General features: G+C 44.3%; 1 protein-coding gene across 1 annotated transcript; it reads left to right on the top strand.

The window, feature by feature from the left end:
- Positions 1-2,013: 2,013 nt before the first annotated feature.
- Positions 2,014-16,865, top strand: LOC110975091 (putative G protein-coupled receptor 19). Its single transcript, XM_022227234.2, has 2 exons — positions 2,014-2,520; positions 12,131-16,865. The coding sequence occupies exon 2, from the start codon at positions 12,623-12,625 to the stop codon at positions 13,778-13,780; it is 1,158 nt and encodes a 385-aa protein (XP_022082926.2). The 5' UTR covers positions 2,014-2,520; positions 12,131-12,622; the 3' UTR covers positions 13,781-16,865.
- The last annotated feature ends 680 nt before the right edge of the window (positions 16,866-17,545 follow it).

Raw genomic sequence — 17,545 nt, 5'->3', positions numbered from 1 at the left:
CACGGGGACGCGCAGGCATTTAGACCTGCAGTAGCCGTAGCTCTGGAAGCCCGTTTCGGACACGGCCTAAGATTAAGAAGCTCCCAAAATGGGAGTTTTCGGTCCAAACATGCCGACCTGTTGGATGGTTCCATGCACCTTGTACATACAAGATTCATCCAAACACTCTACTCTAAGGTCAGACTGACCCGATATCGATCCGGGCCGAGTGGGGTCAAACCACTTGTTCCAGGTCGAAATAGCTTTGTCGAATCAAAGCAGTATAATTTCGGGTTATCTTGACTCGTAAAAGGTTTTGGCCCCATTGAGCCCAGATTTCGGGTCAATGTGACTCCAGATTTTTTTTTTTTTAGTATAGAAAAGATCAGTATTCTGCCATGAAACTGGAAAGTACTGTATCAAACCGTTACTGGAAGCGCCTCTGCCTCGCCCTAGCTCGTCTTGTGCCTCATTCAAAATATTGTGGAAGAAATACGTCATAGTTAAAGACAAGTGGCGCACTGCTGGGCTGTAATTTTTTTTGCAACGCGTCGGGGAAACCGGCTTGAGTAAAGGCTGGAATCGTAGCTCTGGAGGATTTTTTAAACGGAACTATCAAGTCTGACATTCCAACTGGGAAGCTTTCACAAGGCGTGAAGACTAGTCTACCCTCAAGACTGACAATAAAGCCATTTTCCTAAAGAGAGTCCTAATCCATGCTTGTACAATTCAGACGGTGCGCTAGAATTGCGTTATGCATATGCGGAAGTGTTGACCCGGGCTTTTTTAAATCAACATGAACTCAATCCACACAAAAAGCACTTGTCAACACTCCTGCATACTGGCCTGGTGCGAATAAGCCTTTTGCAAGATAAATTTGAATAAAATAAATTGTGCTATCTTATTTCCCCAAAACAATTTGAATACCCCAGACTTAAGTCACTGTTGCTAAACCTCGTGATTCGGGGCAAGCTTTCGCATAGCAACCACCATCTCTCGAATGGACTGGTTCCTTTATGCCATTCATATCCATTGAGAACAGTGTATTGTTGCAAGGCGTCTCTTATGTAACTAAGCAACAGCTTGCCCCGAATCACGGTATAGCAACTGTGTCTTCAGTGTGGAGAATTCAATTTATTATGTTCACGTGAATTTGGAGAACTCAGTGTACCAGAAGTTATTCAAATATTACTCGCAAATGGCTAATTGAGCTCGTCCCAAGCGCCTTACGGGCGTCCTCAACAGCGCCCTCTGCATGAACTTCAACATACTATTTTTTTTTTTTAGAATTTAGCTATTATACGGTACCTGTTTAACTACACATGGCTGCGCCGGAACCCGTTATGTGTATCTAATGTATAGCTCACTCCTCTTTTTTGAGAATATCATAACTAAAGGCCTCTCTATTTCGGCAATGAACATCAGAAAAAGACAAGACTGAAACTGTCCGCTCAAGACCATTGGGAAAAATTTTGGCCCTGATAAAATTGATCACAATATATAGGAGTTTATGAATGGTGCTTTAGGTTGCGTGAATTTTATTTTTAATCAATTTGCCTTAGTTATGTAATGTTTAGAGGTACGATTTTATTAGCTAATTTTATAAACCTTGTAATATTCACTTTGTATTAAATAGGCCTGAGCAACTGTAAAATATGTAAGAATATTATAAACACTATAAAATAAATCACTCAGCTGGCTGAATTACACGCAAATTTCATATTTTAAAAACAGTTACTACAAGTGATGTGATTCTGTCTAATGTCCAAGGATTGCTCATTTTTGTAAACTTTGGCCATGATTTGGACATTTTTTTTCATTGCTGAGACAATCAGGAAAGCTTCACTCTGTGTGTGCTATCGTCACGATAACACTGTGGACACAATAGCATTGATGGCCTGTCGCTGACGACATAAAAAATGCAAACAATACCGATCATAATTGGCAAACGCGCGGTATTTCAGCCGTGGAGTTCAGACAATTATGTTAATGAGGAAAAAGCTGAGCGGACGAGGCGAGCTCATATAACACGATCGCTACAGCTCACTCGCCCCGTCCGCCCGTGGTTGTGACGGACAAGCGATCTTACTACGTCGCGGCCGGCCAGCCAGCCGCGAGCGTTGTAGCCGCCCACGAGTTCTCTGTCAACAACGCTGACATCAACAACGCTCCCCCCCCCAGTGACACGATGTCTGTCGCCATTGCACTACCAAGATCGCAAAATGCGAGTTGTCAGCGCGGATGATGATGGCTCGACAAACAAACGCTTTGTGTGAGCGGTGACATGTGTTGCCTTGTTCCCCCGTGCCGGGCACTGGCTACCGTGTCGTGAGAGATGATGGCTCCGGAATGTCAGGGGGAAATGTCGGCATCTTCGGGCAGCCCAGAGAAGGCGTGAGGCACTTGGACGGCGCCATACACTCCCCTGCCGCAGAACACAGTAATTTGCTGAGTGGTCGACGGCAAAGAGACTGGGATGCTATACGAGTCCTCCTCCCCTCTCTGGGCGTCACAGACGTCGCGGAACCTTCCTCCGAATCGGTAATTTTCGTATCACGCCACCTGTGTTTTCAATGTGTTTCGAGCTCATTTCTAAATGCAAAACAAGTTTATATTATTTGGTTTTTTTTTCAACTTCGGCATAAGCTGGGTCGCACCCCAAATCAGGTCAATTTTAGGTATGACCGATTATTTCGAATGTTGACAGGTTCGTAAATGGTACTAAATCCAGACATGGGTGGAAAGATATGAAATTATGTATCAACTATGAAATTAGCAAAATCTGATCAAGCAATGGAAATTAAACGAATGACACTTCCCTTTGTATAAGGAAATGTAACCCCAACTCGGATATAACGGAGTAATTTTCCGAAGGGTCACATTAATACTCAGGTGGTTTTTTTGTCATACAGTCATTGTTAGCTTGTTTCCAGTTTTCAGTAGTGGCAAAAATTTAATGTTGGATTTTTATTTGCAACATGACTTGTGCCTAACATAGTGGGACAAATTATTTTCCTTGAGCCATACATCACAAAACCTTGCAAATAATGTATACCAGAAATGCTCTGAAAGATCGCAAAACGTGAGATATTTAATCAATACTCCGCACACCATCTCTGCCACTCTAAAAGAATAAAGATGAAAATGTAAAACCGAAAAACATTTGTTGGTACGAAAACAGTTCAAAATAAATAAGGCCCACGAGCCACACGACTGTAAAAATCAGCAACAATACTAAATTTGCTGAAGCACTTTTACTGTTATGAAACCCCCTTAATATGTGCATAAGTTGGCTGACGAAATTAAAAATTGTTTATGAGTAGAATTTCGTAAGGATTTTTTTATATCTAAAAAGCATCTAAAAAGAAAGCATCGGTTGCTAAAGGTGTTATCGACGAAAGAGCCGAAAAACGTTTGTTTTTTCCCAAGTTGAAGTGTTTGGTTCATGATACGGATGCTATAGAGTCTTCAGAGACTTCAGCAATGCATCAAATTAATGCTACGCTGTGACGGTTTTCAACGTTGCGTTCAAAGCGTTTTCCGTAACGCCTGTTTGCACCGCTTAAGTAGGTTTGCGTAATATTTCGTATTCCTGCTGCATGTGGCTAGAGAGAATGAACGTATAGGCTTCCTGTATACGACCGACATCAAACCGAGTAGCTGTCGGCTACGCTACAGAGAAAAAAATATTTCCCAAGAAAATAACCGTTCAGCAATATGTATGTCAAAAAATGGATACTGAATACCAGTGAAGTATTGGTGGGGATAATTTTGTTTTTGCTGCTCGTCAGAATACATTAAAACCAGTCTCCCTATTGACGCAAATGTTTATCATTTCCCAATAACATGTCTATCAAGGGGCGGACCCACTGCGCCAAATATCGAGGGAGGTATGATCTGTTGTCGCCGATCGATTCAGCACGCCGATTTCAATCTAATGATATTTGATTCGCTGCTTCCTCACCCTATTCAGGGGACTTGTGTTCGGATAATGGTTCTGTCTCGTGCCCTTGGGGTGGAGATATTAATGTGGATATCCACGCATCATGCCTGGCTGCTGTGCGCGATCATTGTTTCATATCATTACTATTCATAACCTCTGGCAATATTGAGATAGTGGACTCATTTGCATTTTTTCCTCTCTCGTCGCTATCTGTGGATCTGCGATGGCTTTGTTTGCTTTTGTCTCAGTATATTTGATTTCTTACCATGGTACTTATAAAAGACTGCTAAGTATTTGCCTGATACATGTTGTACATTTCTCGCCTCCGCCGCGGGCCATAAGGGTAATTCCACAAATTAGGGGCCCATTTTTTCGTGTCCCTGTCACCTCCGACATATGATTTTGTAAGTTCAGAACACAATGTCTAATTTCAAAGAGTGATGAATTGATGCAAATTACCTGCCAAACAAACAGTAATAGCTTGAAACCAATCCCCGGAATATTTCCATGTCAATTAATAAAGGTCAGATGTAACAGGGACACAAAAAGTCACACTCTTGGACCCCTAATTTCTGGAATTACCCAGAAGGTTTTTACTTGCACAAATACCGTGAGAAATGAAGTAAAAGTATTCTCATCAAAAGATTCTTTAAACCTGTTGTTGAAGAACTCTATAAAGGCATATTTGATATAATTGTATCTGAAAATATAGCTTTGAGAAAATATTGCGGTATAATCTACTTGGTATAGATGATTTACATCGGACATCAAGATGGTTGACTTGACGCGGGATATAACTAACAGCAACTGCCCTTCTTGAACTTTAAATGAGATATTCACAGGATTCGAATACAGTGTAACATGTCTGAACTGCAAGATACCGATTCGACATTAAAAGTAAGCAATTTTTACGTAAGAAACGATAGATGGACAAAATCTTTTGATTTTCTCTGCCATTTTAATCTAACAGAGGTGCAACACTCGGCCACTACTATGGCGTTGACAAGGAGGTTGATGTAATTAGTCAGGCATCTTTATCTTTTTTTGGCTTCGGCACATGCAGTGTGCATAGCCATTACAGTGCCTTTTTTTTTTTTTTAACTTTTACGAGGTGAAATTCATGCAATGACTTTCAGGCTGCTTTATCCATTAATAACCGAACAAAGTAAGTGTGATAAATTGGCCCCGGGGATGTTTGTTTAACTCCGGGCGATTCGAGGCCCATGACCGTCTTATCAGCTTTTTCGTTGGTAACCTGAAGTGTACTGAACAATGTAATTAAAAGTACTTTGAGCAGACCCCTGACGCCAGGGTGAGGAAATTAGGAGGTGACATTGCCTTGGAGTGGGCAAGCAAAAAGGTATACGTGGAAAATGATTGACCTTGGTACATCTTTGACATGGCAGCCTTTGATTTTTTTGCATTAATTTTCCGGTTATTACCTATGTCGAGATATGCAAGCGCGTTCTCCCTGACAAAAACATTGCCTGCGATTTTTCGTATTATGAAATAGAAAAAGATTACGCAATTTTGACCACGGACGTTCTGATAAAGTGCCCTTGCAACAAATGAAAATGAAGATGTACGGGTGTTTGCACGTGGCTGTCTTTGTGGGGAATGATCATTTTGCTGGTAGCGACTCGCCCGTAAGGCGTGCATAGTCTTTGGTGAACCAGCGAAGTGCTGGTCCGACCAAAGGAGCGTACGTTGCTAGGAAAGTTGCGCCCTCTCTTGGTCCAGCTCGGGGCTCATGACGTGCGGAGTGACTGGCTCCAAAATTCACACGCACCCTTTCAACGGGAAAATTACAGAAAACGCCGATATTGAGTGAATAACTGAGCACCATCTTGCACGTGATCGCTGGTGTAGACATTTCATTGGCCGCGGTTGGCAAACTACGGGAGACCGTCATTATAACCGTACCGAATACTTATATACGCATTACCCCCATTATGAAATGCCTAATATGTAATTTCTGGCCGGACGCAAAATGACACGAAAAAATGTGAAAACACAAATGCACATTCTCACCGGTCTATGACCAAATAAGTTGAATGGGTCCATCACGGATGAAACCAGGAAGTAACTTCCCGTTTTTAACGTTGACGTAAGCCCACTCTATCCGCTCCGAACGGAACAAAAGAGGGCGTGTGTTTTTGGTACTCACCGCATAGGTGCGCCATGAGGCGCGCAAGTATACGCGTTTGATGGGGAACACGCCGAGTACGTGTAACTAATTTACACCGGCATGTAAAGAGTACCGAAGTGTGACGTCACTGTGAACAAGAAAGTGCAGTGCAAACGAATGGAGTACGCGCGCGTGTTGGTTCACGCGCTGGTTCTCGCGCTAATGCCTTTTACACACTAATTGTGCGCGTGACGTATTCAATTCGGTACTCTATTGTCTTTGCGTACACGCAGAACGCGTGCAAGATCCCGCTTGTAACCACCTGTCTTTCTTTTCGCCGACTGGGGATGCACTTCAGCTCGGGGCAGATCACAGACATGTAAACACATAGACCACCAGTCTTGCGCGTATAACTGTGATTTTAAAAAGCGTGGGCGAGCAGTGGGCGAAACAATGGACGACAGCGCGTTCAGTGTGAATTGCGCACGACGCACACTTAGATTGTATGCATTCGTTTATATGTGCTCTCAAAATACCTTCCCTTTTTGTTACTCTTTGGTACTGCTTTTTCTTCTTTTCAAATGTTGCAACCGTATTGTTTCGAATCTGCATGAGCCGGATTAAGTAAACAGAGGACTTTTTCACAATCGAAAAATGGCTTATTAGAATTTTATGGCTAGAATCTGTCCACTGTGCGTAAATTCCCTATACCAAGGGGTGAATTTGACCACGCCTTTGGATTCAGTCGGGTGCTGTCTCGGCTACGGTACCCCGCTGTTGTTTGGAATAGGAGCTGCACGTCTATGTGTTTATACGTTTGTGGGGTGGATACGGTAAACATTCCTGCTCCAAAATTGTCACTCCAAATTTGAGGCCCGCGTGCGTTTCGTTTCTTAGTAACGCACCAAGTAAACAAGTTAATGGCCATTTTGCATCAGCGCAAAACGGCGTCGCACAAGATCGCGCGTCCTTGATGTGATTAATGAGCGTGCAGTTGTTAAATGCAATAAGGAAACATCTGTACTGAAACATAATTAGTCAAAACGGCTTTACATGCAAGGGCTTGTCAAAGCACGCGTGGCACGTATTACTTTCCAGGCGCTCACTCCAGTTTGTTCTCGTTAATCATGTCAAATTCAGCATGAAACTAGTCGTTTTGAACAATTAAACTACGAAACACACAAACAAATTACTGGACCTGGCCTTCCTTAGCCCGGATTTGGAAGGATGGGTGACAAATTAAGCGTAGGTCTACAACTGAAGACATGGCGAATTGAGGTAGGCGTACACAAGGAACTACCATTAACTCAATCCGAAACTGAGGCTGTACTCTTTAGTGCCCAGCAAGGTAGAACGGAGAAAGTCATCTCGCTAGAGATGAAAAGGCAGCCTGTAAAGAAAGTATGCTTTGGTGAAAAACACAAAAATTGTTTCTCGCTGCTATAACGAAGTTTGCACGTAAACCTCCCAAAAGCATTTTGTTTAAACAAACCGTCCTACAGCGGGGGGGGGACTCGGCCGTCCCACTCCCAATCTTTTGAAATATAACACTGCATAATGGGAAACTGTGGCGGCAGACCAAAAGGTCCTTTTCTGCGGTTGTGCCACAGACATATGAACGCATAGACCGCCAAGTCCTTTTCAAAACTACAGGGTTTTTCGTGATTTCCGCGGCGCCCGAATAAAATCACCAATCTCGAATAAAATGAGATCTGTGCGAGGACGGTATATCCGATTTTTCACAAAACGGATGTCAAAATGACCCTTCAAGTAAATCCAACCCATTAAATTACACTTCACCTGGAGGGATTTTTGTAGGGTTTATTCCCTTTTTTTGCCTATGTAATGCGACCGAACAGTTTGCTCGTTACGTGCAGTTAATTGCTTTGACATGGAAAGCTGTTATCCGTAAGATGCTTCTCATTTGAACAAGGAAAGGGGGGTAGGGTGAGGTCGCCTGTGTTCGATCCTGGCAGAGTATTCTGTATGATTCCACGTCGCGTTGGTCCGTGTCTAATGAGAAGAACGCTGACATATTTGGGCCCTCTAACAATAATCACAAGAGTTGTGCGCGCGGCATGCAGCGGAAGCAGTGAAAATGTAAGCTGTCATGTAAACAGGAGGGCCTTTGTAAATCAAAGATGGCGAGGAAATCCTTGAAATAAAAAAGAGGTTTCCAGATCTTCGTGGTTTCTTGCAGTACAATGATGTAGGCCTAATTTCACGCAGAAAAAAGGCACGCGGGCGACAGCACCTTCAAGTATCACTGTCGTGCAGACGTTTTGGAGTTGGCCTTGTCCAGATCTGTTTGGGTGTTTTGTTCTTAGTTTAGTACATGGCAGCTAATGAAGGTCCACTGGAGCTAAGAAGATGCCTAACCTTTCAAGAGATACATCGTATCCTTTAACCTCCATAGTTTTATATTTAACAGGCTGTATAGAAGAGGGACTGACAAGTCTGGACGTTTGAGCTTAAATTAGGGGCAAAAAATTTCTGCGGCGAGAAAAATGCCTTTATCACACAAGTAATCACACGAGTGCGAGTTGAGCACAGTGTCCCATATCTCGGTACCGGTTGAAAAAGCGCATTATTACACGGGCTTTGGTATGAACTGTGCAATACAGTTATGTATCATACCTCTGTCTTGGATACTGTCTGTTCATTGGCCCAGAACGGTCACATGACAGGGCGATATATCCACATATCACACGCACCGTCAGACATGTCATTCTGCCGATAGCATGCACGCGCAGGAAACAGAAGAACTTCAGGAAGTTCGAGAGCGATCGTTGTCGTTTATTTAGTCAGTTTTGCGTGGTACCCATGACACGTTTTGTGCATAGGCTACCAGGGAATTCGATCAATGGTCGTGCCCGTGCAACAGGCTTGTTCCTGTCCCTGAAGCCTGTAAGGTACATGACATGTGAACTTGTGTTCACTAGTACCCTAACTACTTTCACATTAAAGTTTACGCAGTTGAAGAAAGTGGGGGAACAGTTCATTCGCAGACGATATCATTTACGTCTATTGTGTTAACAGTTATAGATATATCGTGTTTTGGACTTTCTGAAATTCGGAGCTCTTGTTTTTTTTAGATAAATTCTTCAGCCTGCACATGATTAAGACAGAGGTATGGCAAAACAATTGTTGACTGCTGTGATGTGGGATATGAAGTTTTGAATGCCCTCGAGCAAGTATAGCGTCCTCGGCTTCGCATTGGGGCGCTATGCGTCCCTCCGGTGTTCAAAACGTCATATCCCACGTCACAGCAGTCAACAATTGTTAAATGTCACACCGTTTGTCGCCATAGATCGTTCAACCAGAACTGAGAATTCATGTTTACTTAAAGATAAATATTATGATGTCCACAAAAGTGCACTTCCAACCATTTATGGGTACGTTGGCGTTTATTGACTGCCCTATTCAATCAACATACGATTTTTTTATTTATTTATTTTTTTGTAGTCCACATATCAGCATTGCACAAACTTTATGGTAATTACTATTCAATTTGACGTTTCTTTGTCTTCCCTGTGGATGATAAACAAGACTGCCTCATTAACGAATGACCGTGAGTGTCAGTGACATGCTCAATTTAGTGTTGCCATCTTATGAGAGCGCCCAACATCTTACTTAAAACGGGTCTTCTATCAAACTCGATGGCTCGCTGGCGAAGAGAGATACTGAGACGTGCGCTTGAAGGGTAATCTTCCAAAACGGCAGTAGGGGTTTTCATGTGCCGCGTTGGCGGGCGTGTATGGTAAGAAAGCACTTGTGTAAGAGTAGAGTGCTTGTCTATCTCATCACGCACTGTAGTCAGTAGCCCCTAGCAACAACGTGACAAGATAGGTTGCGTAGCAACCGGTCTAGAATACCTTGTCTTTTGGCGAAAGGCAGCATAATCACCGACGGGCTTGCCAGCGAACCTGTCCATTCGATGACGTAGCAGTTAGGGGTGAATAGCGTGTTTATTCGATAAGCATTCGTTTTCATTTCTGGAATATGGAGGTCTGAGAAAACGCCAAATTTACCAAGAATTTTCGTCACCATCATCATAATCTTTCTGTACTGTGCAGAAACCTCGACAGGAGTATACTCGTAAGTTGGTTGCGGTGCAGACAGAACTGCATCTGCCATTTTCAACTGAAAGATTTCACATAAATCCTCTAACAGCGATGTCACAACCCACGTTAACTCACAGCAGGAAAAATAAATGTATACGCAGTTTTTTTTTCAAGAATCGCGCACGAACTTGCTGGATTGAAGAATTCTTGTCGAAGTAAACTAAGCACTTCTTCACAGCCTTCGTTATATACTTAAGGTTATACAGTACAAACGCTGGGTATTTTTTTTGCCCGACGTTGGGCACCAGGTGAATCGCTTAACTGTTGGGCAGAAAGATCGAAACGCTAGGTAAACAAGTGGTGGTACAAATGACATGTTCCACAACCGTCGTGTAAAATGAGACAAGTTCGCCTGTATTTCAGGAGAGAATCAAAGCAGTTGAGCAACCTGTTTGCCCTACAGTTGGGCACTTCACCTGGTACCCAACGTGAGCAAAAACGTGCCCAGCGTTTACAGTGTACGTTACAGAAATTATTCAACCTTTAGCTAGCTCGTCGCGATTGGTAGTAAACGCTAAACGTAATACGACTCTAAGCGCACTCTTTTATGGGGGAGGGCAACAAATTTGTCACTTCGAACTCAGCAAAATGCGCAAATTTGTACGAAAGCTAATCACAGACACGGCGCTTTCTATTGGCACGTGATGAATTCACTAAACAGTCATTGTGATCGTAAATTTTTAACCACCCCCAAGAGCCAGCGCAAAATCCTTTTAAATAGACAGTCCTTTCACGGGGCTGTTGTACACGAATGCCAGGTGAACTCTTCATGCTGGGAGCCAAAGAGCGGCATCAGATTCAGGGAACAGGATAGAAAGTGGCTTCCACTGTAAATGGCTGTCCACTGTAAAGGTCGAAGTTCTCCACATGAATAAAGACCGGTGAAAGTACTGGGTCGGATGTTGATTCGGAAACCATCATGAGGCAATTATAATAGTTGGTGTACCTCACCATTAGAGGGTATCTGGCTTCACTCGTCGCCCAGCGCGCGATCAGGGCGCTTCGAAGAGCTAATGGCCTTGCACCAACCTCGTTCCCATGGGTACGATCTTGCCAAGCCATGTTGGTTCCCACCATGCCTTGCGTGATCTAACCCCTGGAATTGTATAATTTAATCAAATATCCCACCATTTTGGATATTTGAATTAGGACTAATAGTCAGTGTGACGCAGATTTACGCGTGCGTGATGTGCAAGAGAATACGTGAGCGCAAGCGTGCAGCTTTTGAAATACGCTTGCGATTTACTTCACGATATGTACCGTATGCTTCATCCTGAATAGTCAGTCAGCGTCATTTTTGTATTCTACACAACCAGGGGCTAATGAAGGAATGCACACGCAGCCCATTACGTCGAGGTTGACTTTGTACAGATTTTAGTGAAGGAAATACGTCAGAAGGGGTCACAGCTGACGACGCGCAGAGCATTGTGGATAAATTTCTGCCAGGTGCGCGAGCTCGCTCAATGCGTCACACAAGCGGTGGTCATAAGTTCGATATTTTTTCTTCCTCGTTACTGAAAATCTTCTCATTACACTTTATTCGATCATCCAAAATTGATCAAGAAACCAATGATTTGAAATATTTTGCCAAAAGACGCGTGATCGGTGATACTCAGTGAGAAGATAAATTACCACACTGTGATTGTACCAAAGTCTTGCTTTATCATAATCCAGTACTTTGCCCGTTCTAAAGCATTACCATTGGCGAACCAGAAAAATTTAAATAACAACCGCTAACAGGAAGTGATAACCTCGCGGTCACATGTCGTGTGCGATGTAGCCAATGACAGTGCAAAGCCATCAGCCCTTCCCAGCAGGCGCTGCGCGACCAGCGAAGTATCTAGCGTGTGTGAAAAGTTGACTGATGCTTGGATATGTCGATGATTCGAGCAACCAGACCAGGCATTATATCCTTATTAACCTGACTTATCCACTTCTTACTCTATTCTGTTTCAGAGCCCTTCACTCGACAGGATGTTAGTGTACGTCTACTTCCTCCCTACCCAGAGTGATTCACCAACAAACCAAACCAGTATCTCCAGCATGTTCCGGAGTTGAGTGAGGGATTCAAGCCCTGCATTGCGGGGGGAGAAACGCCGCCGGATTCAAGAGCACCTTGGCCAATTAAAGAGCGACTGAGCTCGGACTGGCAACGGCCTATTCAAGACTGGCAAAAACCGTCTGATAGGAGCCAATCAGTTTACTAGGCATCTTTCAAAGGACAGTTTCTTCAAAGGCGTATAGCACCCCCGCGTGAATTAACTGCCCAATCATATTGGGCAAACCCAAACCACAATCGTCTTTATGGCAACTCGGTAATTGATGGAAATGTCAATGGCTTTGCGTCAAAACGGGCGCATCTTACATACGCTACCCCTCTTCTGTGACATGTGACGCAAGTAGGTAACTGTGGATAAGAGCAAATCTGCACTTGTAATTAGCTTCGTAATGTTACCTACAGACTCAACTCACGTGGCATCGACAATGGGACCAACTAGACCAACTAACCCAAACGAGCAGGAGACGTGGCAGATTGCCCTGCAGATGCTGACTGCCGCTATCATGTGGCTGATGGCGGTCTTCGGCAACTGCCTCGTCATCCTGGTGGTCCGGAGAAGCAGGCGGCTGCAGAGCACCACCAACTACTTTGTGGTGTCGCTGGCCCTCGCCGACCTCTTGGTGGCGCTCTTTTGCCTACCCGTGGTCCTGATCCGCGTGATCAGCCAGACTTGGCTCCTGGGCAACTTGCTGTGCAAAGTGGTGAGATTCACGCAATATATGGCGCCTAGCGTGACCGTCCTGGTCCTGGTGGGTATATGCGTGGACCGATTCTACACCATACTTTACCCCCTGAGCTTCAAGATCACGCGCGGAAAGGCCAAGAAGATTATCCTGGTCAGTTGGTTCTTAGCGATAGTTTTATCTTGCCCAACCTTCTACTTCTTCGAAGTGGACGAGAGTTCAGGCGTTGCAGTCTGCAATACGTATATCTTGTACTCGCCCGGTGGTATCATGTACTCGGCTTTCGTCATGCTCGTTGAGTATTTATTGCCTTTGCTCATCGTATTCGTCATCTACACGCGGGTCGTGCGGCACATTTGGCGCGTGGGGATCGGGGCTGGTTGGGCCCTGCAACGGACTACCAACGCAGTGCCGCGCACCAAAGTGAAGACGGTGAAAATGCTCATGATCGTCTCTGCCGTGTACTTCGCGCTGTGGGGACCTTTCTTTGTCACCCAACTGTGGTTTGCCGCCAGCTCGTACTACACCGCCAGCCCTGAGGTTTACATTGCCACCGTGTGGCTAGCCTTCGGTTCCAGCGCCTCCAACCCCATCATCTACAGCTACTACAACCCGAATTTCCGGAGGGGCTGTCGCGAGGTGTTCTGCATGTCCACTATGAAGTGTTACCGTAGCAACACCTACGCCATCACCACCTCATCGCGGTTCTCCAAGAGGAACCACGTGGGCGTGGCGCCCATGGCTAACTTTGCCGGGGAGCGCGGCAGGCCGCCCTCTCCCTACCGGACGTTCGACAGGGACATGAACGGCGACAAGAAACTAGCCTGGCCCTTGCCCATTTTGGGCCAGTCAACATACTTATGATTAAATCTTAACGAGGGGAAATGAATTGGTCATTAGTGTGTGGCCATCTGTTCGACTTCCTCTTCGATTCCTCCCATCGCTTTGATACTGTCGGAAAAGAATTTGGCAATCCTCATTAGGACAACTGTCTGATCTTCGGATTCGTCTGCAGTTTTGACGTCTTGACTTTCTCAGTACAAACAAGCCTTCTGGAAAGAAGCACCGGGGACTATACAGCCAACGCTCTTGAAATCACTTCATTCCATTCAGGCTTAATTTCTTCAGTACAGAGAAGCCGAACCATTCGAAAACTAGATCCAATTCCATATTCTAGACCGATGGCGGAGCTAAGGGGACAGGGCACGCCATGCACGGGCCCCCGCTCAAGGCCCGTGCAACCCCCCACCGCTCAGATATAAGTGAAGGAAAAATCTACTGACGGTCAGCGTTTTAATTAACTGAGGCCGAACACACTGAATGTCCCCCTCCAGGAAATGATCCAGACGCTGTTGAATTCTGCGAATGTACACCACAAAAACTGCGGTGTTAAACTGGTGTCAATTTACCACCCTCAATCTGGTATGGTCTCCTGATAACACCCGGGGTGTTGAATTAACAACACAGTGTTGCAGTGCATCACGAAGCATCGTTCGGTGAGAGTGCACTCGTAATTCGACACCAATACGGGCGATTTATAATAGTGCGCCTCCAAGAGTCTGCATATCGTTAGCTAATCACAATGGTCGAATTCGGGCGGCCTGTTCTTGACACGGTTCTTGTTCTCGCGCTCGAACGGCGGGAACATGACTCAAGAACACTGTTCTCGGAACAGGATCACACACCACCTCCTCGTCATGGTTTTACAGGAACACACGGAAAAACTCGTGAGATTTGATTTTTGAACAGCCGCAGAAAGTGCCGATATGGCTTTACAAAGCCGAAGACAATGGAAAGTTTTGCAAAATTAACATTAATAATGTTCCATGACAGAAATGAATTTTTTAAATGGAAAAGAAATTAGCCCAGTTATCCAACATTAACTCTCGAATAATGCACTAGGACGCTGCCATGTTGCATGTTGCTTGCCACAGATAACTACTAGCGCTAATAACCGGTTATACATTTCCGGCGTTCGAGCGACCGACCCACTAACAACAAATCGAGCTGTTCGTGAACAAACTAGAACAAGCCGCCCGAAGTCGGCCTCAGATGCATACTTTTGTGAAACACCGGTATTAGAAAATGGCACAGTGTACCTTAGAGGGAGGGACATTGTAGCTATTGCTATGATTCCATCACACAAGATGCTTTTAGATTAAACATTTTTCTGAAAATCGGCAGAGGATACGAGATATCTGCCACATAGGCAGTTCTCACAAACCATATCTAAATTTCTCAATTAACACCACTTATATAAAGACCTTCGACTAAATAACGCACTACAATACAAATGGCAACGTCGGCAACCAACTTGGTCCAACCATTCTGACACTTTGGAAATATTGGCTATTTCCTCATTCTGTGCTTCAACTCTCTTAAAATTTAGAATGTCAAAACTGCGTCTAACCACTCCTTCCTCTACAATCTAACTTAAGTGCCATCCACACGTGCGTGCACGACTATTCAGCCACGTGTTACAAAATGACAAACTGTGTGCAAGCTACTGTTGGAATGCTTTTGTTGTAGGCCTACAGTGGCATCCGACATTCAATCGTTTGCGGTTCGCCACTTTATGAAATCGTTGATTCCTCTGTGCAGAAGACGAACTGATGTATACTCACAGTTTTTGGAGGTATTCAAATCCGGCTATGTTGTCCAGTCCTACACCATGTTTTCCTACCTGCAGATACTTGGACAACAGTGCAGTGCCTCGGTGTAATGTAACCACAAAGAGCTCTTAATCCGTCTGCTAGTTCCATGCTGTAAGAAACACTTTCACGCCACCGGTCGGCCATTTTTACTAGGGGCTTATGCATAGTGACCAGCGCCCCCATACACGGGTGTGGAAGTTTTTTTTTAATATTGCTTATCTGCATTGCTAAAAATTAACACAAGTCTTACGTTTAGCACTTGGTATGCGCAGGCCGAAAAGTCGGGTAGATTTTCCTCCATATTGGTGGAAAGAGAATGACTCAAGCCACTTTCACGTGGGCGCCCTCTTTAGCTCTGTTAAGGTACTTTTAGGCCTTCGCTCGCATCGCCCAGCGCCCGAACAGGGCGCTGGGAAGGACTGATTTTAGTGAAGGAAACACGTTACACGGGGTCACAGCTAACGACGCTAAGAGCATTGTGGGTAAATTTCTGTCAGGCGCGCGAACTCGCTTAATGAGTTACACAAGCGGTGGTTATCAGTTCGATATTGTTTCTTTTTTCCTCCTTGCTAAAAATGTTCTCACTACACTTTATTCGTTCATCCAAAATTAATCAAGATAACCAATGATTTTAAACATATCACCAAAAGACACATGATCATGCTGATACTTAGTGAGGAGATAAATTACCATACTTTGATTGTGCCTAGGCCTTGTTTTTATTACAGCCGACGCTTTGCCCGTATCAAAGCATTGCCATTGGCGAACCCTGTTTGGGCGCTGGGAGACTAGCGAATATTAGGCCCTGTTCAAAAGTTGTAGCTCCAGCAAGTAACACACGCGCCACTATGAACTTATTGTGGTTACTTGCATGCTTTATCCAATACGGGCGATTCACAATAGTGCACCACCAAGAGTTTGCAACCCGTTGGCCAATCATAACGCGCGAAATTTGCTGACCCTTTCCAAACGCGCATTGGGTCGACAAATTTCGCCCATTGTGATTGGCCAACGCGTTGCAAACTCTTGGTGGCGCACTATTGTGAAACGGCCGTATTGAAAGATGTGAATCGCCCGTATTAATTACACATTTGATTGGATTTGAACAAATGGGGGCGCCTCTGAGGTTAATATTTTCATATTTGTCTCTGTATTAGAAATGTAAATCAGTTTATATGTATATTTTCACTGCACAGCTATGTTATTATTTATATAAAACAAACTATAAAACCGTTATTGAATATATTCTTTTCGATCAGTATTGAAATGTTTCACCCACGAACAAATAAAATACCATGCAGTCACGTTACTTCGTAGATTGTGCAATTGCAATTATTATTAAGGAATTATCCATATCGAATAGATTTGAATACGAGAACAAAACTAATGGGAGACTTTGAGACGCTTGGTGGCGACAAACATACCAATCCTTTTACCACAGACATAATAAACGCATAGACCGCCGGCCTTGCGCGTGTTAACCGTGGTTTTGAAAAGTATGGGCAAACAGTGTGTAAAGCGATGGATGACAGCGCGTTCAGTGCGCATCACGCGCACGGCACTTACATTGCTTATATTTGTTTGCATGTGCTCCAAAATACGTTCACTTTTTTGCTCTTCGGTACTGCAATTTCTTCTTTTCACATGTTGCGACCGCATTGTTTTGAGTCCCTAAGGGCCAGATTAAGTAAATAGAGGCTTTTTAAATCGAAAAGTGGCTTCGTAGAATTTTATGGCTGGAATTCTTCAACTGTGCGTAAATCCCCTATACTGAGGGGTCAATTTGCCCTTTGGGTACGCGGGTATACCCAGCAAGATATGGGACGGAGGGGTACCCACTTAATGTACAATTCCGATACCCACCCAAGAGAGACTAGTATTGTTACCTAACACATCCCTTCTGAGATTTCTGTAAAGAATTCCTGAGATTCCGATCAAACAATAACCAACACAAAGGTGGGGGAGCTCTCCGTCC

This window comes from Acanthaster planci, linkage group LG20, assembly GCF_054643075.1.
Source record: "Acanthaster planci isolate LZ-2023a linkage group LG20, COTS_SCS, whole genome shotgun sequence".
In the NCBI taxonomy this organism is placed as follows: domain Eukaryota; kingdom Metazoa; phylum Echinodermata; class Asteroidea; order Valvatida; family Acanthasteridae; genus Acanthaster; species Acanthaster planci.
The sequence above is the reverse complement of the archived record's forward strand: the minus strand, read 5'-3'. Positions and strand labels throughout refer to the sequence as shown.

Coding starts and splice junctions, on each gene's coding strand:
- LOC110975091 (XM_022227234.2), top strand. CDS start 12,623: ATGTTACCTACAGACTCAACTCACGTGGCATCGACAATGGGACCAACT.